Source organism: Saccoglossus kowalevskii, chromosome 2, assembly GCF_978046115.1.
Source record: "Saccoglossus kowalevskii chromosome 2, keSacKowa6.1, whole genome shotgun sequence".
NCBI lineage: Eukaryota > Metazoa > Hemichordata > Enteropneusta > Harrimaniidae > Saccoglossus > Saccoglossus kowalevskii.
This window is the reverse complement of record NC_140642.1, coordinates 30724845-30748667: the sequence shown is the minus strand read 5'-3', so window position 1 is coordinate 30748667 and position 23823 is coordinate 30724845. Positions and strand designations below refer to the sequence as shown.

Genomic DNA, 23823 nt, shown 5'->3' with positions numbered 1-23823 from the left:
GTGTTAACTGCTCATCAGTGACTATGAAAAACCTTAAACTAGACTCTAATTTTGGCATCAGGAAAGAGTGAAAAGTTTGAAAAATGATGCCTCAATTAGAATACAAAATAAATATTGATCTGCACTGGACATTTTTTGTGACTTGTAAAAAAATTGACACCTGCCAAAACATGCCCCTGGGTAAAGTATTGGTTGGGCAGTGTAGTGGGCAATTACAGTGCCATAGTATTATCCACAAACCAAAGATTAGTGGATATTGATTCCATGAATAACACATGACAACTAGCAGTGTAAAAAAGTTGTAAATTTACAGAACTATGCTAATTTATAAAGCATGATGTCTAAGCATGCCCATTTTGTTTGTAGATATATCTGTTGAAGAAGACACCATGTCCATTTCTACTCAAAGATCTGTTATCAACCTCAGAGTTACAAGAAGTATTTGGACCAATAGCTGTGAGTATTTCTACCCTCTAATTGACTTTAAATTAGCAAAGGACTGATTTTCTATTGTTTTACCGTACATGTACTTTGTATCCAAATTATTGCTGAAGTAAATTACTGCTAAAATTCAGTTCCGAGCGACATCAAAAAGAGCCAATTTGGATGAATAATTTTGTTAAAAATGGCTTTTCAATTGTTTTGATATTTTATATGTAGATACTTTTTGTGGGACCTTAGCCAGGTTCATTTTTTGTGGCAATACCCTACAATGTATATTCTCTAATTTTAGTTAAAGTGCTATTTTTGACTTCTTATTGAAAATGGCTCGCCTTGATATTTTATATGTAGGTGCTTTGGGTTGACTTCACAGATTTGATTTTCATGACAATAATTTTAGTCCTTAAAACTAACTCAATTATTGATATTTTATATGGACCATTGTCAGATTAATTTGATTCCTTCCTCTATCAGATTAATTTGAATTTAGTGTCAATAACTAAAATTTTCTTCAAAATGGTAGTCTGATTAAATTTATATTCTCTTCTCATTATTCATTTGAAACAGTTGATCTATATCAGCTGCTGCTTGTTTATGAGATTGTTAAAATGTTAGTTTGTAATCTTAATCTAAGACGTGTAGCTGTAGTCATTTTTGTATCCCTGGTTTCACGATCACCTAGCAGCAGTAAAGGCCATTATGAAATATCATATTCATTAGACAAATCTCATTCTCAAACTAACACTATGTACTATTTTCTGATTGGCAGCCTTATTATAGTAAGTAAGTAAATCTTTATTGCTATCGTATCCCATTTGAGATCTTGACATGAAATACAATAAAGTCAAATACATGTAATAATAATAAAAAAAATGAAAATAAAAGGAAATACTAAAAATACTGTAAATAAATACATATCTCAAAATAAGAGATAAATGAATAATTAATGTAATGTAGATAAATGTAAATTTGTATTTGTTTCTTTGTTACTTTTAACCTAATGAGATTTCTAGAAATATATTATTTTCAATATAATCTGAACTCTGAGAAATAAAAGCTTTCAAAATTTTTAAATTGTTGAACCAAAATTTTGGCGATCTGTTTATAAATAGAAAGTTTCATTGAGTTTTCATGCTTTATAAGCACCTGAGTCAATTTGTTTAAATTCAAAAATTAAACTCACATATTTTTTGTTCAAAATTTTGATCAAGACCTTTGATATCTTTTTCAGATATTTTGTTTACATGTAATGATAGGTCCACCTACTAGTCTCAATATTAGGAATATCTTATGGCATGGGTTTGCTGCCCCAAAAGAAATCCCCAAACTGTAAGTACAGGTCTCTCTACACCTTGGTACATGTGTTTACCAATGACATTTGGTCAGTCAACACTATTTCTTCTTGTGCATGATTGTGTCAATTTACAGTTATTGCAATAGAACAAAAAATGTTGTTTTAATGATGTTCAGTATAAAAAAACATATGAACCCTTTGTACAGTTGCTATCACATGTTGACTTTGTCACTTGATGCCATCTAAACTCGATGTGTGCAATGTGTATGTGTCAATGTTTTCCATCTTGACAGCACCATGTCTATGATTTGTTAATTTTGTAACTTAGGGACTCAATTGAAGGTGAAGTAGGTGTGTGCAATGTGTAATAATAATAATCATCTTTATTGTTATCATATCCTCTATGGGACTTTGATTGAAGAATACAATAAAGGTATAGCAATGAAAAAAAAAAAAAAATTAAATGAGATTAATAGAGTATAAAACAAAGGTATTAATAAAATATAATAAATGAAAGTAAATGTTTTTTATTCATTTTGAGGCAGCTGGTAGTACTTTTTTCAGGTTGTTCTCCCTGATTTTAAAACAATCATCTATGTACTTAGCAATTTGAGGAGCTAATTTTTTACTACCATTGTTTAGTATTGCAACTATTATTCCTTTGTCAGGAAGTTTTGGAAGTAGCATCAAATTTTTGAGAAGCTCATTTCTTTCTTTTTTATAGAGACCGCATTTAAGAAGGAAGTGCTCTTCATTTTCTATTTCGTTTAATTGACAAAACTGACATTTTCTTTTTGAAATGTCAATGTTTTTATGTCTTCCAGTTTCTATTCCTAACACATGAGCACTAATTCTTAGTTCGGTCATGGATGACCTGTGGAAGGGATTTTGCACAGTTTCTAAATATTTTTCAAAAGTGAATTTTGTTTTTAGATGTCTGTATGTGCGGAGTTTATTCTGATGTTTTGTTCCCTTATTATCATCATACATTGAGTCTAAACAGTATGTTTGAAAGTTGGCTGCAAGCTTTTCAGAGACTGATTTAGGCAGCTTTTCATCCTTGTAATGGTTTTCTTCCCAAATGTGACTCATGTTTAAATGAGTCAACAGATTCTTTATACCAGATGTCCAATTATAGATGTTTAAATTATCTAAATAAATGCCAAGTCTATAGGCTTCTGAAAGAAGTGTGTTGTTCTTTGTTTGTTTTATTTTACACCAATATTTAATTTTTTGTTTTATACTAGTAATAGCTAATGGATATCTTCCTAGTTCTAGTAGACAAGCAAGATTGGTAGCTTTGCTGTTTACTTTTAAAAGAGATTTACATAATTTTACATGCAGGTGTTGTCAAACTAAAGAAATCTTTTGCATGGTTGTTGTAATCAGTTGACCATATTTCACTGCAATAGAGCAGTGTTGGTCTTACCACAGCATCAAACATTTTTATATGTACTTTTAATGGAACTGCAGTGTCGGAATACAAAATTTGTTTCATTTTGAAATAGGCTTTTAGAGCTCTATTTTTCAAGTCCTCTTGGGCTCTGTGGAGCTTCCCAGTTAGATTAAATTTGATTCCGAGGTAGGTATAGGAGGCTACATTTTCTAATTGCTGGCCAGAGATTGTGAATTTGAATTTATTGAGAACTCTGCCAGATTTGTTGAATATCATAATTTTTGATTTTGTTGTGTTAATTTTTAAATTCCACTTTTTGCAGTATGTTTCCACACTGTTCATGGCATTCTGTAAGCCTAATTTAGATTGTGAAATCAGTACCAGGTCATCAGCATACATCAGGCAGGAAAGGTTATTATGTAGAAGAGTTGGTGGATCATTATTGGAGGATTCAATGTGACTTGTGATGTCATTAACAAATATATTGAAGAGAAGAGGACTTAAGCCATCTCCCTGTCTGATGCCCTTTTTCACAGCAAAGGAGTTAGTTAATCTATTTTTTAGCTTAACACAGCTAATTGAATTAAGATAGATTGCTTTAATTACATTTTAGAATTTTCCGGAAATGTTGTATTTCTGTAGTTTATAGAAGAGGCCAAGATGCCAAATGGAGTCAAAGGCCTTTTTAAAATCTATGAAGCATGACAAAATATATTTACCATTATTTAAGTATTTTGTTAAAAGTTGTTTAAAAACAAAGATGTGGTCAGATGTGCTAAAATTTGGCATGAAGCCAATCTGTTCTCTCATAATGATATCATTTTCTTTGATATATGTTGTTAACCTTTGTTTCAGGATTGCAGTAAAGAGCTTACTCAAACTGTTAAGAAGAGTTATTCCTCTATAGTTTCCTGGTTCAGATTTGATACCTTGTTTAAATACAGGGGTGATCATGCCTAAATTCCAAGTATTTGGAAATTTTCCACTGCTCAGTATTAAATTAAACAATTTTTGCAGTGGTTTAATCAGTGTATTTCTGCCTGCTTTTATCATCTCGTTAGTGATTTTGTCAACCCCAGGTGCTTTTTTATTTTTTAGTTTGCTTATTGCTGACTGAATCTCTAACTGAGATATAGCTTGGTCTAATATGATACTTGCAGTGTTTTCATCTTCCAGTTTTGTAATTTCTTTTTGAAGTGTTATATCATTTTCTACCTCATTTGTGTTTAGCATTTTGAAGTGTGCATACCATTTTTGTTCACTAATATTTTCATGATCATTGTTTTCTTGACTGCTTTTTAAATCATTTATCAATTCCCAATAGTCGTTAGGACGAGAATTGCCCATTTTTTCCAACTTATTCAATATATTTTTTTTAAACTCTCTTTTCATTTTTTTGATCAATTGTTTATATTTTCTTTTTTGGTTATAGCACTTCATTCTTAATTCCTTATTGTTAGGATTGATACTTAATCTCCTGGAAATTGCTTTTAGGTCTCTTTTCATTCTGCTAAGTTCATCGGAGTACCACTTTGGCTTACTTTTTTTAAATTTTGTTTTTTTTCTAATTATACGTCTTTTCAGGCTACTACCAGCTGCCTCATGGTAAATGTTTGATAGTTGACATGTTGCTTCATCAACAGCCTGCTGAGAGGCAGCAAAATCAGTAATATTAAATTTATCAATTAACGTACACAAATTTTTACTTTGCAATGCGTCACTGAAAAGCAACTTTGAATTTTCATCCCAATAATAAGAGAATTTTAGTTGCTGAACATTTCCATGTGCAATGTGTATGTGTCAATGTTTTCCATCTTGACAGCACCATGTCTATGATTTGTTAATTTTGTAACTTAGTGACTCAATTGAAGGTGAAGTAGGTGTGTGCAATGTGTATGTGTCAATGTTTTCCATCTTGACAGCACCATGTCTATGATTTGTTAATTTTGTAACTTAGTGACTCAATTGAAGGTGATGTACATGTAGGTGTGTGCAATGTGTATGTGTCAATGTTTTCCATCTTGACAGCACCATGTCTATGATTTGTTAATTTTGTAACTTAGGGACTCAATTGAAGGTGAAATAGGTGTGTGTAATGTGTATGTGTCAATGTTTTCCATCTTGACAGCACCATGTCTATGATTTGTTAATTTTGTAACTTAGGGACTCAATTGAAGGTGAAGTAGGTGTGTGCAATGTGTATATGTCAATGTTTTTCACAGGGGGGGATTGGCACAAGAGGGCACCATCCGATCTGAATGGAACGTTTCGACGTCAGTCGCCCGTAGCTCATCGTCAAAGCAACAGCGTCCCGTTTACGAACAGATGAAATAATTTCAGCAATTTCTTTACAGATTAATCCTCAACAAAACTTAGAAACATTTCATAGACAAATACAGGCTCCAAAATTATGTCTATTGCAAAACAATTCAACCGACAACCAGTTTGACGGCACAATTGTATTGCTGTAGCCCGAGTTCTACGTGTGATTTTATTGCGTTCAAATATGTTCCACTTCAAACTGCGCATGCTCACACACTGTTGTTTTCTCGAAATGCATACTAATTAGGTAACTTGTCACTGATAAAAGTCACCGAAAACATTTTGAGCAATTTTGAGCAATAGTACTAGAGTGAAATATAAATGTGCCTCTGCATTCTTCATGAATTTTGTAACTTGCTAAGATCATGGTAATGAGAAAACCTGTGCTTACTTTCAAAAGTTAGCTGCAGTCTGATCGAAAACGTGTCTCAAAAAATACTTTTACATTATTTTTCCGATTATTTTTTCAGCACGTAACGATAGTATCAGTCAATTTAGAACTAACATGTATGCTATCGGAAAGCATTTTGGCACAATTTTACTGAAAAGACGAGTTTTTTATTGCTCATGAATATTAATTTATGCAAAAGAGATGATTATTTCAACCAATCGTGTCATACAACTCCCCCCTGTTTTTTCATGTATACAGTTTGGTTACACAATTACAAAACTGATCAGAGCACACGCTTATAAAGTGACATTTGAGACATGTTTTTGTTCAAAGTTCAGTTTCATTTTGAAATATATGTGTTTGTATTTGGCCTGCAATATTGAATATTACTTGTAGGAGTGGATTAATATTGTTGTTTATAATCATCTATGTAAATCTTTAACCATTTCACAAATTCTCAAAATAATCATGATTTCAGTCTACACTTTTCTTCAGAAGATTAAGACAAAAATACCGAAATTTTTTGGGAAAAAAAATGAAAATAGACTCAAATTTTGTCTGTTGGCTCCATAGTTAGGGTTCATTTCCAGAAATATTGAAGAATATAAGAAAAAGTGTAGAAAAATTTAACCATTGTGTATTTTTCTAATGCAGGTATGCAAGTTTTCTATTAGTCTTGATAGCTAGTCTTAGTCAAGTACTACAGATAAAAGAGACAATCACTCATCGATCTTATTTCCAACTACACCATTTTACAGATTGTGAAGATGTATTTCCAGGTATTTAAAGAGACATCTGTACTATACACATTATATATTTGTTATTTCCGACATATTCCTCTACTATCTTCTATGATTCATAGTACCTTAGTACTGAAGTACCTTTTTAGTATTCAAAAAAGATCCATGCCCACAGGAATTAATAAATATTATATCCATAAAAAAAAATAGGTTTTTATGAGAAAAATCATGTTCTTATCATTCATAATAAATTGTATGGCATCTGTTTGTCAGAGTTCAAAGGTTATACAAATTGTTTGATTCTGTAGTATATTTTAATAAGATATGTATCCTCCCCCAAAATAAGGCATTGCATTTACTCTGGGTTCAGTATCCTATGAAAAACTCTATTAAATTTTCTTGCATCTAGAAATTGTCCAGACAGATGAAAAAGATATCCACAATCTCATCACCACATCAAGATTTATTCTCCCCACAATGCAACAGTACTGGTTTACTGCTCTTCAGCATTATTACTCTGGAAAGTGAGTGTCTCGTTTATTCTTATAATGCAATGCATGCCATCAGTATTCCCCTTGTTATTGCTCTTATGTGAACGATATAAAACTGATCTACTGTAGAACACTTCATATTCAATTGTAATCTAAATTACCATAATTAGCAAAAATAAAATTCAATCATTGCAAAGTTATTGAAAATTTCAGGATCAGAAACTAATCTTTTTAATTGTTTAATATTTTTTCAACAATTTTGAACCAAAATGTTGGCAGTCCATTTATATATATAATTTCATAAATGGAAAGTATATTCTTGTTTGTTTTATTAAACTTCACCTTTTAGCACGTATTAAAGTCAATTGTTTACCATTCAAAAATTAAACCCATATAATTTTTGAATATTTTTATCTAGGCTTGTAGGAATAGATAATTATGGTCATTTAGTTAAAAGTGATAAAAAAAAATGAGCAAAATGTTATTTACCGGTATTCTAATATTTTGCACGTGTATGTGAAATTAGGCACAAGCTTGATCAGTTCTTATCCTATTCTTGTGGTTTAATGTTCCAGTTTCTGAGAGAAAATTAACTAATATTTAGACCTTGAGAGAAAATGTGTTCTCAGAGTTGCAGTTTTCAGATCAGTTCCAAAAATGAATGAGACAATTAAATCATGTTGTCTGATACTTGAAAGATACGTATCTGTGTTCACAAAATGTTCCTGAGGCTAAATATCACATAATTGTCAAATAAGTAATAGAGAGCACATCTCCAGACCTGAGAACATATCTCCAGACCTGAGAACACATCTCCAGACCTGAGAACATTTAACAAAGAACCACAAAGAAGAAAAGTGTGTGGTATTTAAAATATTTTTTCAACTAAACTTATTATAAAAATATCACTTCACAATTACCAATTGTCTCCTCTTCAGAATGTTTTGACCCAAAACGTTCTCGCAATCAAATCTAATGCTTTATAATCATTAGTCAATTATAGCTGGCAATATTGCTGATTTGGTGTTCCATCTATTAGTGTGATGAGAGAAAACTTACTTGCCAAATGGGACGTATTACTGTGTTGGTGAATATGTTTTACACACCTAGCTATATTGTCAGCTTATTGGCTGACAGGAAAGCTGCATTGCAAGCAATGTTGCATTCAAGAATTAAGCCAGTAGATCATATCAGATGTGGAGACTAAATTGCTTGCAACACAGTTTTACTGACAGCCAATCAGTTGATGATATTGCTGGCTTGGTATACAAAATAAATTCTTGGCCAGAGTTAAAGTTGATTTCCTGACAAAAAGTGACAATTGTAACGAAAGTTTAATAAAGTTCTAGATCTCATGCTCTTTTTTTTTCTTCAGATATGGTTATTGTTGTGTATTACTTCTGCCCCAATTGGAAAATGGTCTGAGAGGCGTATTTTGTAATTTCAATAATTGTCCACAAAGAATGTTGACTGCAGAAGTAAGTAATAATTGAAATTGCTTTTAGTCCTTCTTTCATAAAGTTATTAAATTATTCGCTTCATTACAATTGAGATAAATAAGAACAAACAAATTATCATGTTTTTTTGTTTCAACTATTTCCATAAAAAAGATAATGTTAAAGCATTTTTCATCAAACTTATATAATATTAATTAGAATTTATTTAAATAATGCGATATAACCCATCTTAAAATACATAAAGTTCCTGCTCATTGCAGCATGGTGGGTCTTGCAGGTGTGCATGTGTACTGTAAAATTGTTAAGTGCCCTCTATGGTGACTATGAGAAATGATAATCATGCCTTGTCACAGTGAAATAAAAAAAAAAATTAGTTCGGTTGTGACACAATGGAATGATTTGTTGCAAATGGATGAAATAAAACAGAGTTACTCCTTTAATTTCACTGATTCCTTGTGCTTTGTCTTTTTCCAATGTAATCTACTGATGCCATTTTGCCATGCTTTGTACAGTAATTAAACCATTTCAAATGCAATGTTTTGTCGTCTGATCTACAGATCAAACAATTCTTGATTTTAGAGATTCTTTCTTCAAGTAGTCTCTTCCTGGAAATTGTTTTACTTCAACGCTAGGTACATAGGAGTTGTACGGAGATATATTACAGACTTTGTCTGATAAGAAAGAATCATTTCCAAAAATGGACATTGGTATATTTTTCTCACAGCTGTCATTTTTGTTTTGCAGTCATCTGTCCTGTATACGACATTTGATGAGGTAAATTCTCTGTTTGATTATTTACTATTTTCACTTTCAAACTTATATCCCATATTATTAAAAATGTAATCCAATACTATTAAAATAAGACATATAAATGTATTTTTTACACTTGTGTATATTCTGCTATGAAACAGCTGATTAAAGATTGTCTCCAGACAAATGTTTATGAATGTTGTCACAGGGATACAGAATAACTTTTGGATAGAAAAAATGTAATCATTGACATCGTATATGGTTTTCCTTGTTACATGTACCTTCCTATTGTTTCATAGGTCTGTGGGTTCTCTCTACAATAGTTTGAAATTGTTGCCTGTGATTTTGCTTGTTACTCGTGTAAATTTATTCCAGCATCACCAAGGATGCAATGGTCTTCTTTTCGTCACAACTACCAGTTGACATTGCATGTGGGGAAAATGTAAAACTCTCATTCATTATTCAGAAAACTAACATGTAATTCAGATTAGCAGCTTTCTATGCTTATCAGTCAGTCAACATCACTGTCACCCACTGACCACAGAAGAATAATCTGGGCATCAATTCCAGACTATTCTGGGAGGACCCACAGACCTACAAAGCAAAATGAATGTAACCCTGATAATGGTTGAGTTAATGGTCTTGTTCTGTACCTCATCTGTTGTCCCTTTAACACTTTGCTTGCCATAATTTCTTCCAGCAAATTTTTGGTGCAAAATTTTGCACATTTGTATGTGCTTTACTATAATTTCATCATATATTTCATCAAATGGTCACAATTTCTCAGTACCTGGTCTTGATGAAAATTTTAGAAAAAATATACATGGGAACAATTCAGTTTGTTGAAGGTGACAAATGTTTTTTTTTTCTTGATTGTTAAGCATGATGTTATTTTCAGATGCTTAATCCTATATTACCTAATGGTGAAGAAAATGCATTGGTTTCACAAATAGGAGACTCTCTTATGGTAAGACCAAATTAGTATGTAAGCGCCCCCTAGAGACCAATCAAAGAACTTCCTTCTGTGAAAAGATGTTCGTAGAAATGTCTGGAGTAGATCTTGTTAATACATATTTTTATGTTAGCAATTTATAATAAAATAAAACTTAATATAAACTAAGTTCATATTTTTATCTGTACAGTTAAGTATGCTGATACGTTGGTTGTATTTTCACAATGCTAATCAACAGTATTTTGCGAATTGTTGAGAGAAAATATTTTCAAACTGGAATGTTACGATATCAAGACAAAATTTATGTGAAGTGAACTTTTAGCAAACAAATCACAAATGAGCAACTCGTGCTTGTTTCTATGTACTAAATCATGAGTGTTCTATGAGTGCTTCCTGTGGGGGCAGCTGAGCACATATGTACTGCTTGTCATTAATATTCTTGAGAACAACTAACTAATGCACCTAGTTGATCACTTTTCTGGCGATTTTGTTGCCCTAAATCAACAATATCATTACATCTATTATAAGTCGTGTCATGTTGTCTTCACAAAAACACTTCATTGCTAATAGGGCCGAATTGTAGAAAATGTGTAAAACTATGTAAAAGATATTTAATTAGTTACTGCCCACTATGTCTCCAGGCTTGGGCAGCAATATCATATATTATTTGAATATTAATAACAACATCTATGGAGACTACATAATATATTATTTATTTCTAATAAAAAAGTTAAATTTAATAGCTTAATGCATTTATGAAAAAAAAATGTGCGTTATTGATGTGATATTGTCTCTACAGGAATTATTACTTGATATGCTGACGTACATGGAAGGACCTCGCATTCGAGACCACATGAGTCATGGAGAATTAGATGTGTTATCTATGCCACAGTATATAGCCACATATGTACTATCTGTCTCTCTTTTATTCGCTTTGAAATATTCCACTGAGAACTGTTTGATTGGGAAGCCTCTGTTACAAAAACTTCACTCAGTTGGAGAGAATTACGTATCCTTTTATCATCCGGTAGCATACTGTAAACGATCGTTGCAAAAGTTGTGTCAGGAATTGAGTGACTGGGATCAGCTACCCCAAATTTCTTTGGATGTCACATCATCATCATGTTCCTTGGAGAGTATTTCTGTACGCGGCGAATTAAAACAAAGAATTCTATCTGGTTTTGATTCATCACAACAGTCCATTGTTCAGTAAGTTTGTTTTATTATCATTTTTGATCATCAGGAGTTGTACCAGTTTGATGAACAGCAGTAATGATTCTTTAATAGTTGAGATGTGTCATGCAATGCAATTCACAACAGTTGCTTATGAATTTAATACAGCCATTGGCTTATTTAGCAGACTTTGAATACATGTGTAATCCTGACTATGAAATAAAACGCTAGTGGCAGTTGTCAGAAATATCCTAATGTATAATGTATAAATACATGTGTCTGCTGAAAATGTTTATTTTAGGGGTATTTGAAGTACACTAACATTGCAGTGTTTTTGAATATAGTGTTTTCAAAAAAGCACATACAGTATTAAGAATCGTGACGATCAGGAATGCGAGTTGGGGGGAAAAAAAAAACTTGTGAAAACAAAATAAGCTGCTTGGAAACTAAAGCCCTTGGATCATAACACGGAATGATTCTTGCATTATACTCTATTTATTTAATGATAGATCTTGTTCATCACTATCAATTCTTGATTGTGTAAAACATTTGAATCAAGCTGCTCAAATCAGAACATTATTTATGCCAAGAAATGAACTGGAAGTAGTTGGTTTGCTCAGAAAGATATCATCGCAAGGCACTGAGTCGGCCAAACAGATCAAGCAAATTTCAGTGACCAGATTTCAACAGTGGCAAACAAGAGATCTAAGATCTAGGCAAAGAAATAACTATGTAAAATTCCTAAAATGGTGAGTGTCACTGTTTATTTAATATTTTTACATTACTTATTATGAAAGCTGATATTAAAATATACATTAATTCCTTGCACTATCTGCTTTCATCATTCCTTAGTTTGACTTAGTTTGATTTGCTAACAAGTTTAATGTATTCAGTTAACTCTGCTGTGATTGGCTGAAAGAGTTGCATCTACTTTGAGATGTTAATGAGTTGAGTGTGGATCGTTGTCAAGTACTGCTGAGTAGTAGAGACGAGCCATGCACAATACAAGCATACTGTTTTACTTGGCAGCCTTCCTGTCTTATCGTCTGGACTCCAATTGATGCTTTTTGTTATTACAACACAAATAAGCCTCATTAATTCAACTGGAAGATTGGAAATCCGGAATTATCACAGTCTCATCAAGTAGGTTCATTCAAATCCTTTTCAGTCCTAAGTATTAATTACTTTATATTTTATTGCATTGTTTTCTTATTCAGTTGTTTAATAAGGTTGGATTAAAGCTAAAGTAGTCATTTCATATATTTTGTATTTAATTAATTTTATGTAAAGAAATAACAAAATTATAATTATTTATAGGTTTAAAATTTAACTGATTTCGCTAAAATGAATAAATCTTTTCATGTTATCTGATTCTGAAAATTCAAATGTCTGTTTGTCTGTCTTTGCTCCTTGCTCGAATGTGATAAATCTAAATTAAATTATGCTTTAATTTGTGCGTATCACCAGAATTTTTATGCTTTATGATGTCAACTTTCTTACTTTTCTTCATATTTCATGGAGTATAGTATTCTGTAAAATATGTTTGCTTCTGTCAGTCACAATACAAAATTATATCATTTCTGTCTCATTTAAAAATTGAGTGTAAAGAAAAGTGCCAAAAAAATAATTGTATGCCAATTTAGACAGAAAAGGTTTAAACAAAATTGTGTGTATTTTTTCTCAACTTTATTTTTACAAAAAAGTAGTTGAGTCAGAAGCAATGTTGATTTTTACTGCCGGCTTGTTTAGTTTCTTGATTACTGAATTATGGTAAACTGATAGTAAAATTGAACATTGCTGAAATCTTTTTACTGCCTTGTCAATATTATTCAAACGTACATGTTGCATCTGCAATTACATCTGCTGTTATTTGAAATTATGTGATACATCAACATTATATTCCCAGTTGCATATGAGTAATAATAAAAGTAATTGTCCTGATTTTAGTGAATGTGAGTCTAATAACTTTAATATTGCCAGTTTCTTCCCTTCATGTATGTAATTATCGTTATTTCTTCTTGCACTGTGCATATAGACCCTTGAAATCTTTTTCCAGATATTAAAAGTATTCTTTGTTATTGAAGAATGCAGGCAACATTTTTATTAGATTAACTGTATGTATGTGTGTGGTCATTGAAAACTAATTCAGTAAGTCAACAAAGCTGTTCGTCCCCATCTTTGTGTGTTTTATATTCATGCTTTTTTTTTGTCCATTTATTTAATTTTATCTGCTGCATTTTAAACTTAATTTTGATTAAAAATCTTTTAATAGTAATTAGTTTAATTTAGACAAAAATTGCTTGTATTCTTGTCTTTTGTTAATTTTTTCTATTTTGAGAATAATTGTAGACACAGAGCCTGCTGAAGTTTATTTTGAAACAAGTATGTTACTTGTTACTATTAAAGATTGAAATATTATAATAATCTTTTCAAGAATTATATAAATCATATTTCTACAGCGCATTTTGTTTTTTGCTTTTACTTCTGGAATGTGACCACTACAGCAAACATGAAAATATTCATTATTACGGCTTATGTATATTCATAGTTTCAGTATCGCCCGTTACACTGAACCCCAAAATACTGAATTTAGAGATTCTTTTCCAGACTTTTGCTTTGTACATGTATCTGTTACATACTATAACATGCATTTACGTGACATCAGCGTTTATGTTCTATACTCCAATGCTGCTAATAATTACATTCCAATACGTGTGTGAACAATATGTTTACGGTTCTCCTTTGTCAATAAAGCCACGTACTGTCTGGATGCTTTTCACTCCCTAGTTTTAGCGTATATTTCTCCTAGCTTGATAGTATAAATGTCCTTGCCACAGCATTATATAAAATAATATCATTTCAGAGTTCGGGCTTAATCTTACTTGCTTTAGAATTCCAGACGTTTTAAGAGTCCATGATTAGATTAAAAAAGAAAGCTTTTGATCAGTAGTCATTCAGAACAAATCTTTTGAATGGGGATAATTTCAGTACTGCACAGTACATTCACTTCCTATCATGTCTTATCAGTTCTACTTTCTTATTTATAAGTATCATAAATAGAAAATATGATATATTCCAAATTATATATGAATGCATCAACAAATATCAATACAGTGTTGAAATCTAACCAAGATATACATTACATTGTTGCCGATATTAGGTTAACACACCCACACCCAAAACTCATGTTTAAATTAAAAACCAGTACCATGATCTCCATATTCATAAAAAACCTTGTTATTTGACGTCTGTGTTATATATATATATATATATCACAATTATTTTATGTGATTATCATGAGTTACATGGGATATTATATTATTAGCTCCGCTGTCGACTTTGTCGAGCGGAGCTTATCATATGAGTGATTGTCCGTCCGTCGTCGTCCGTGTCAATGTTTTACTTTTTCGACTTCTTCTTGAAAACTACAAGCCTGAATGCTTTGATACTTGGTGTATATGTACCTTGGGTAGACCTCTCTTAGGTTTGTTCATTTCATGTTGATATCTTCAATTCTCTAATTTTGGTGAATATTTTTGTAATTTTTGGTAAAAAGTGATATTTTCGACTTCTTGTTAAAAACCACAAGTGCAATTGCTTTGATATTACATATATAGGTACTACATGTGGACCTCTCTCAGATTTGTTCATTTTGTAATGATATCTTTAATTCTCTAATTTTGGTGAATATTTTTGACATTTTTGGTAAAAAGTGATATTTTCGACTTCTTGTTAAAAACCGCAAGTGCAATTGCTTTGATATTACATATATAGGTACTACATGTAGACCTCTCTCAGATTTGTTCATTTTGTAATGATATCTTTAATTCTCTAATTTTGGTGAATATTTTTGTCATTTTTGGTAAAAAGTGATATTTTCGACTTCTTGTTAAAAACCGCAAGTCCAATTGCTTTGATACTACATATATAGGTACTACATGTGGACCTCTCTCAGATTTGTTCATTTTGTGATGATATCTTCAATTCTCTAATTTTGGTGAATATTTTTGTAATTTTTGGTAAAAAGTGATATTTTCGACTTCTTGTTAAAAACCACAAGTCCGAATTGCTTTGATATTACATATATAGGTACTACATGTGGACCTCTCTCAGATTTGTTCATTTTGTGATGATGTCTTCAATTCTCTAATTTTCGTGAATATTTTTGTAATTTTGGGTAAAAAGTGATATTTTCGACTTCTTGTTAAAAACCAATAGTTCAATTGCTTTGATATTACATATTTAGATACTACATGTAGACCTTTCTCAGATTTGTTCATTTCGTGATGATATCTTGGATTCTATAATTTTGGTGAATATTTTTGTCATATTTGGTAAAAAGTGATATTTTCGCCTTCTTGTTAAAAACCAAAAGTTCAATTGCTTTGATATTACATATATAGATACTACATGTAGACCTTTCTCAGATTTGTTCATTTCGTGATGATATCTTCAATTCTCTAATTTTGGTGAATATTTTAGTCATTTTTGGTAGAAAGTGATATTTTCGACTTCTTGTTAAAAACTGTAAGTCCGATTGCTTTGATACTATACATATTGTTCATTTTCTGATGATGTCTTCAGTTCTTTAATTGAAATGTGCATTTCTAACAGCGGAGCTATCTCAGCCGATAGGCTGCTTGTATTATATTATTATATTTTCTGCTCATTGTGAGATCCAGTGTTATAACTGAAATTAAAAGTAAAAAAAAGACAAACAAAAGGCCATGGTGTTGTAGTGACACTAAAACATTGCATGGGATTCAACATATGAGAAAGTACTTTTGGGGTACACATTTGATGAGAGTCAATTTTTTATGAGGTAAGGGTATCTCATTGGTATATTTCCTTCTGAAAGTTCGACATTTTGATATAAACTATAAAAAACTAAACTATAAAAAAAAAAGAATTTTAAGTTCAAATCAAGTCATTTGATTTTTTGGCATATGTTTGGTTTGCGCCTTTCATGCATTACGCACGATCTTGCAGTGAAGGGACAATTGGAAAAGTATGAGTGTGCTGATTCATACTATTTCCCAGAGTTCCTTGCGGTTAGATCACTGAAAGTATCTCTACCACCACCCACCGCCATTTTGTGGTGAAACACCACAAGACTTTTACTACGCGTATCATTTGCGTATTTTTGTTATTAGAGGGCTTTCGTGTTGATTTATTCATACTGGAAAAAAAGTTTTAAAATGTTATCGATAGCTGATAATGATTTTTCTATACATGCAAGGGTGAAATAGTTATAATTTACAAAAGAAAAAAATTTCATCGCGGAACAACGGTTACTAAGGTGTTACTCGGTTCATAAAACTGACCGTCCTGTCGATTGCCAAATGAAGAAATATAAAGAAACGAAATCACCTAGGGGTATTGGCAGCTAAATCGTCTTACTGTCACACAGTTTGTGTTACGGAAAGTAAAAAAATGAGTGTCTCACTTTGAAAACAGCCAGAATCTACAAACAAGCGTACGCTTTTGTCGGATTCAAAAATTGAACACCTGCATAGTAGTGTTTTGTTTGGGCGTCTTTGAAAGTAGTACCACTGTGACGCATCAACCAATCAACGACAAGCTTAATATCATGTGGTGGCAGAGATATATTCATAGAAATAGAACTCTGCCTGGGAGATTGGTACTGATTGTGAAAGAAGTGTCAGTTATTGTAACTAATTGTAGTGGTCCCCCTAAGTTATTGCAAATGAAATTCAGATAATGTGGTTAGCTGAAATGATCGAATATGTTGAAAATCATTGAAATTTAACAATTTAGGACATGCATCCTGCAACTCACACATATTCCTGCCATCAAATCTGTCACATAATGGGCTCTAACAACCAATTATTCATAGTGGCTCCAAGAACCAAATATGTCACATAGTTGTCCCAACATCAAAATATGTCACATAGTTGTCCCAACACACAGATATGTCACATAGTGGCTCCAAGAACCAAATATGTCACATAGTAGTCCCAACACACAAACATGTCATACAGTGGTCCCAACACACAAATGTGTCACATAGTTGCCCCAACACACCAATATGTAACATAGTGGTCCCAACAACCGAATATATCACATAGTGACTCCAAATAGCCAAATGTGTCATATAGTGGTCCCAACATCAAAATATGTCACATAGTTGTCCCAACACACAAAAATGTCACATAATTGCCCCAACACACAAAAATGTCACAAAGTGGCTCCAAATAGCCAAATGTGTCGCATAGTGGTCCCAACACACAAAAATGTCACATAGTTGCCCCAACACCCAAATCTATAATGGTCCCAACAACCAATTATTCACATAGTGGCTCTAACAACCAAATATGTCACATAGTTGTCCCAACACACAAAAATGTCACATAGTGGTCCCAACACCCAAATATGTCACATTATTGCCCCAACACACAAAAATGTCACATAGTGGCTCCAAATAGCCAAAAGTGTCACATAGTGGTGCCAACATACAAATATGTAACATAGCGGTCCCAACACCCAAATATATCACATAGTTGCCCCAACACACAAATCTATAATGGTCCCAACAACCAATTCTTCACATAGTGGCTCCAAGAACCAAATATGTCACATAACTCACAAATATGTCACATAGTGGTCCCAACACTTCAATATGTAACATAGTGGTCCCAACATCAAAATATGTCACATAGTTGCCCCAACACACAAAAATGTCACGTACTTGCTCCAACACACAAGTATGTTGCATAGTGGTCCCAACACACAAGTATGTCGCACAGTGGTTCCAACACCCATATATGTCACATAATTGCCCCAACACACAAAAATGTCGCGTACTTGCTCCAAAACACAAGTATGTCACATAGTGGTCCCTACACACAAAAATGTCACATACTTGCTCCAACACACAAAAATGTCACATAGTGGCTCCAAAACACAAGTATGTCGCATAGTGGTCCCAACACCCAAATATGTCACATAGTTGCCCCAACACACAAAAATGTCACGTACTTGCTCCAACACACAAGTATGTCGCATAGTGGTCTCAACACACAAAAATGTCACACAGTGCCTCCAACACAAAAATATGTCACATAGTGGTCCCAACAACCAAATATGTCACAAAGTCACACAAAAAATGTTCTCCATATGTATCCAAAACAAAATTTTAAGATATAACAAAACACCTTTTTTCCATAGTAACCAATGATGAATAACTCAAAATTCCAACAATTTTTTTGTGTGCAAAAACTAGTTTGATAACCATACTTCATTGTGGATTTTGTGATTAACAGTCTAAAATTAAAGCCACATGGGAAAAAGTCAAGAAAATTAGGAATAAGTTTTGATGGTTCTGGTAGCTAACTACCTTAAGTGTCTCTGGGACTGAAAATATGTTGAAACTGCAGACAATTAACCTCTAAAGGTTGCCCTGCATTAAAGACATTAAAGCAGTTGAGTATTAGTGAAACTAAGTAGCATATGCTAATCTAACATGCTTTCCTATTGACTGATCATACTCACATATGTTTGCAATAGTGTCTGAATTATTAAATGTGCACCTTTACGAAAGTCTTGTACAAATTCCTGTTTAATGTATGATTTATTTTTGTCTACGTGGCCATCCATAAATTATTTGAATTTATTCCCCTCTCACCTGAACTGGATTCTGATTTTACTATCTTATAATTTCATAAAGAGATAGACTAAGTGCCTTTCTTTTTCTCTCTCTCTCATGCCCATATGCCGGCTTGGCATGTGAGGCAGCAACAAGGGTTTACCACTCCTGCCTGTCCCAGGCCAGCATCTGTATGGTTCCCCAGGTGTGTTGGAATGTCTTCATCTCTCGCTTCCATAGTTAGTCACTAGGTGTTCTTTGGTCTTCCCCACTTCGGCCTTCCTTCTGGTGTCCAATGCATGGCTGTGTGAGTGATGTTGTCATCCTCTCTTCTGATGATGTGTCATTTTTAGCTATAGTTTAACCATGACTGCAGTGTTATTCAGATGCAGTAAAATCCTGTGTCCATCTTTCCAAGTTAACCACTACAGTGCCCTCAAGATATACATATATTCTCTGGTAGATTTACATTAAAGTAAATTGTGGGTCTCAGATAAACATTTTCAGAATGTGTGTCTCATGTTGAATGATTGCCTGTATAGCTCTGTCCTTTTACAATGTTTTGGCAAAAAGAAAGTTCAGCAACAAGGAAAGCTGTTAATGTATATTTTGAAACTAGAAACCACTCTATACTTGATACTATAGATTTTGTTTATATGTTGAGCTATGTTGTACTTTAATTCTGACATGTTGATGCTAAAGGCTAATATAAAATAGCAGTTATGGGTGTTTTCTGTGCAACATATGTTGAGCTATGTTGTACTTTAATTCTGACATGTTGATGCTAAGGGTTAATATAAAATAGCAGTTATGGGTGTTTTCTGTGCAACATATATTGAGCTATGTTGTACTTTAATTCTGACATGTTGATGCTAAGGGTTAATATAAAATAGCAGTTATGGGTGTTTTCTGTGCAACATATATTGAGCTATGTTGTACTTTAATTCTGACATGTTGATGCTAAGGGTTAATATAAAATAGCAGTTATGGGTGTTTTCTGTGCAACATATATTGAGCTATGTTGTACTTTAATTCTGACATGTTGATGCTAAGGGTTAATATAAAATAGCAGTTATGGGTGTTTTCTGTGCAACATATGTTGAGCTATGTTGTACTTTAATTCTGACATGTTGATGCTAAGGGTTAATATAAAATAGCAGTTATGGGTGTTTTCTGTGCAACATATGTTGAGTTATGTTGTACTTTAATTCTGACATGTTGATGCTAAGGGCTAATATAAAATAGCAGTTATGGGTGTTTTCTGTGCAACATATGTTGAGTTATGTTGTACTTTAATTCTGACATGTTGATGCTAAGGGCTAATATAAAATAGCAGTTATGGGTGTTTTCTGTGCAACATATGTTGAGCTATGTTGTACTTTAATTCTGACATGTTGATGGGTGTTTTCTGTGCAACATATATTGAGCTATGTTGTACTTTAATTCTGACATGTTGATGCTAAGGGCTAATATAAAATAGCAGTTCTGGGTGTTTTCTGTGCAACATATGTTGAGCTATGTTGTACTTTATTTCTGACATGTTGATGCTAAGGGCTAATATAAAATAGCAGTTCTGGGTGTTTTCTGTGCAACATATGTTGAGCTATGTTGTACTTTATTTCTGACATGTTGATGCTAAGGGCTAATATAAAATAGCAGTTATGGGTGTTTTCTGTGCAACATATGTTGAGCTATGTTGTACTTTATTTCTGACATGTTGATGGGTGTTTTCTGTGCAACATATATTGAGCTATGTTGTACTTTAATTCTGACATGTTGATGCTAAGGGTTAATATAAAATAGCAGTTATGGGTGTTTTCTGTGCAACATATGTTGAGCTATGTTGTACTTTAATTCTGACATGTTGATGCTAAGGGTTAATATAAAATAGCAGTTATGGGTGTTTTCTGTGCAACATATGTTGAGCTATGTTGTACTTTAATTCTGACATGTTGATGCTAAGGGTTAATATAAAATAGCAGTTATGGGTGTTTTCTGTGGAACATATATTGAGCTATGTTGTACTTTAATTCTGACATGTTGATGCTAAGGGCTAATATAAAATAGCAGTTATGGGTGCTTTCTGTGCAACATATATTGAGCTATGTTGTACTTTAATTCTGACATGTTGATGCTAAGTGTTAATATAAAATAGCAGTTATGGGTGTTTTCTGTGCAACATATGTTGAGCTATGTTGTACTTTATTTCTGACATGTTGATGGGTGTTTTCTGTGCAACATATATTGAGCTATGTTGTACTTTAATTCTGACATGTTGATGCTAAGGGTTAATATAAAATAGCAGTTATTGGTGTTTTCTGTGCAACAGACTTGGTGTTTATCTGATCTTTATCAAGCTTCTATAATGTAATCAATAACTATCACATCCTGTCACACGAAAAATTATTCTGACGCTTAACATTTAAATTATCTTTCTAAAAAAATGAAGGTTATTACAGAATTATTTTCAATGGCATCATTGTTGGCATTGCGATCAGTGTCATAAAATGTTTTGAATATGTATACAGTATTTTTGCTGGAAATCGCAATATGTTGGCATAAATTATGGTACATGCATTTTAATTAATTTTTCGTCATACTGCCAAAACTACCTAAATTTTTCAGCACTTGCAAAGTGAAACATTTGAAGATAAGTAATATTTCATTCATACTGACCCAGCTGTCTTGATTTGCCTTAATTGTTTGAAATTGTAAAAAAAGCGATGAATTAATGGCTACATTCGCACATGTGGTAATTCATCTTTTATTCCCATAATCCATCCTTCCTTCCTTTTTTTTCTGTTATCCATCATATTCACAGTACAGGTAATCTTTTTACATTCCAACTAATGAGCACAGCAAAAGAGGACTCAATTCTGAGTTGAGTCGTCATTGAAACTTTTCTTTCGGTCATTGTTAATGGACAATTACTTTAATAGGCCTGATTGCATCTCCCTGAAAAAGCGAGTTCAATACAACATTCTTCAAGTGCTCGCTGATGAATACAACATGAAATGAGCCGTTGCCACAGTAATGCACTGATCACATTTAGGCGCTTTCCCTCTGAGGATATGCTAAATACTGTTTAGTTGCCATGGTAGTGTCTTATTCTCTTCAGATTTACCCTATCCTACAAGATATAACAATCCGTTAATTTCCGTTATTGTATTAAAATGCTAATGGTTTGTAGGCACATTAGCAACTCAGTAAATGGAGCAGATAGGACGAAACAATTATGGCATGGGGGGAGGTTAACAGGTAGATGATAGACCTTAGAATAGGTGTCGTTGTGTATAAATATTTAGGTAAACAAATAGTTATAATGTAGTGCTTTATCTATCTTTTGTGTACTTATATTAAACCAATCCACTAGTGTGTACTATCGTGTCAATTTTAGTGTGTGCAAAGATATGTATTGAATCTATGTAATTTTATAATGGCTCTCTTTTAGGCTCTTCCTGACATGTTTGTAAAAAGGGGCTGTAAATGTCTGTTCCGGTCTCATGAACCACACACAAATACGTATACTTGTATTGCTATACACTCCGATGACTCCATTGGATTAACTTTTAATATAGTTGAATTAACTTTTAATATAGTTGCATTAAAACCCAACTGTATATAGGGTTGCGATTCAATTGGAGTTCAATTAAAATCAATTGCAAAGCAATTCAACATAGAATAGCGTTTTAAATCAAGTTTAAGTAAATAAAAATAGAAATAAATATAGTTACTAGCTTATACTGAAATATGTTTGGATATTTAGAGTACACATTTCCACTTACGGTTCGGTTAAACTTAAAATACACCGTGAATATTCACTTTTGAGATTTTTGGTATGTGTTGGATCTTGGATATTTCAGCTTCGTCCTCCTGTACTTCATTTAGTAATTCGAACTTCCCGGATTTTCTTGATTTCAATATCGAAACCGCCTTGGCTTAATTATTTGCAGGGGGACGGCTGCTTAGGTACGTGCTCTGTAACTTGCAGCGCATGAACCTAAAAACATTAGGTAATCAAATTCATAGGAAGTTGACAAACCCTAATATTGCTAAATCGCCAGTTGTGAACTTTATCAGGATTCCCTAATAAAGTTACGCATCATTCTAGCAAGGAAAAATATTGATTACTTTTGTGCAGGTTATTTAATAAAATATGAAATAATTAATATTTCATTTTTGGTAGTATATCTTTATTTATTAAAATATGTACACATCATATCTAATTGGGGTGGGTATTGCCATAAAAAGTTTATAAAATTATAAACAAATATTTTCGTAAATAACACTGACCGCGAAATACGCCTTTGAGAAGTATTACTGATGGAATATTTTATATTGCAATTTCTTTCAATTTGAATTAGTTGTATTGCAATGCATTAGTAATAATGTAAATATATATATATATATATACATTCCTTTATTTCATTGTTGAGACTGAGTTATACAGTTTGTTATGTACTTCAATTTTAATATTGGAAAACGGTTATGGGGATTATTATTAATTTCAATAAACAATATTCAACTATCCTTTGCAACACCAATAAGATCATAATGGTAATGTTTATTGCGCTTTGAAACTAGAGGTATTATCAGAGCATGGGTCTTATTTTGGAACTTCTGCCAGGATGGTATTCCCAGAATATCGCCAGTTGTTAAAGAAACATAAAACTTTAATTCTCAACAAGGATGAAAAGACCAGTTACTGAGACAAAGCCCTACTCCACGCGAAACCCACCAAATACAAAACCCACTTACCGTGAAATCCACTCATCGCGAAGCTACTAGTACAATATTAATATAAACTGTA

At 32.5% G+C, this 23823-nt stretch overlaps 1 protein-coding gene across 1 annotated transcript in view; it reads left to right on the top strand.

Annotated features, from left to right (window-relative positions):
- Positions 1-23823, top strand: part of LOC102800704 (endoplasmic reticulum membrane-associated RNA degradation protein-like) — a 65331-nt gene that overhangs the window by 2459 nt on the left and 39049 nt on the right. The window contains exons 4-13 of the mRNA XM_006816975.2: positions 367-456; positions 1673-1770; positions 6499-6623; positions 6994-7108; positions 8451-8553; positions 9277-9306; positions 10181-10249; positions 11034-11443; positions 11917-12156; positions 12437-12550. Coding sequence (XP_006817038.2) covers positions 367-456; positions 1673-1770; positions 6499-6623; positions 6994-7108; positions 8451-8553; positions 9277-9306; positions 10181-10249; positions 11034-11443; positions 11917-12156; positions 12437-12550 — 1394 coding nt within the window. The remainder of the gene's footprint in view (positions 1-366; positions 457-1672; positions 1771-6498; positions 6624-6993; positions 7109-8450; positions 8554-9276; positions 9307-10180; positions 10250-11033; positions 11444-11916; positions 12157-12436; positions 12551-23823) is intronic.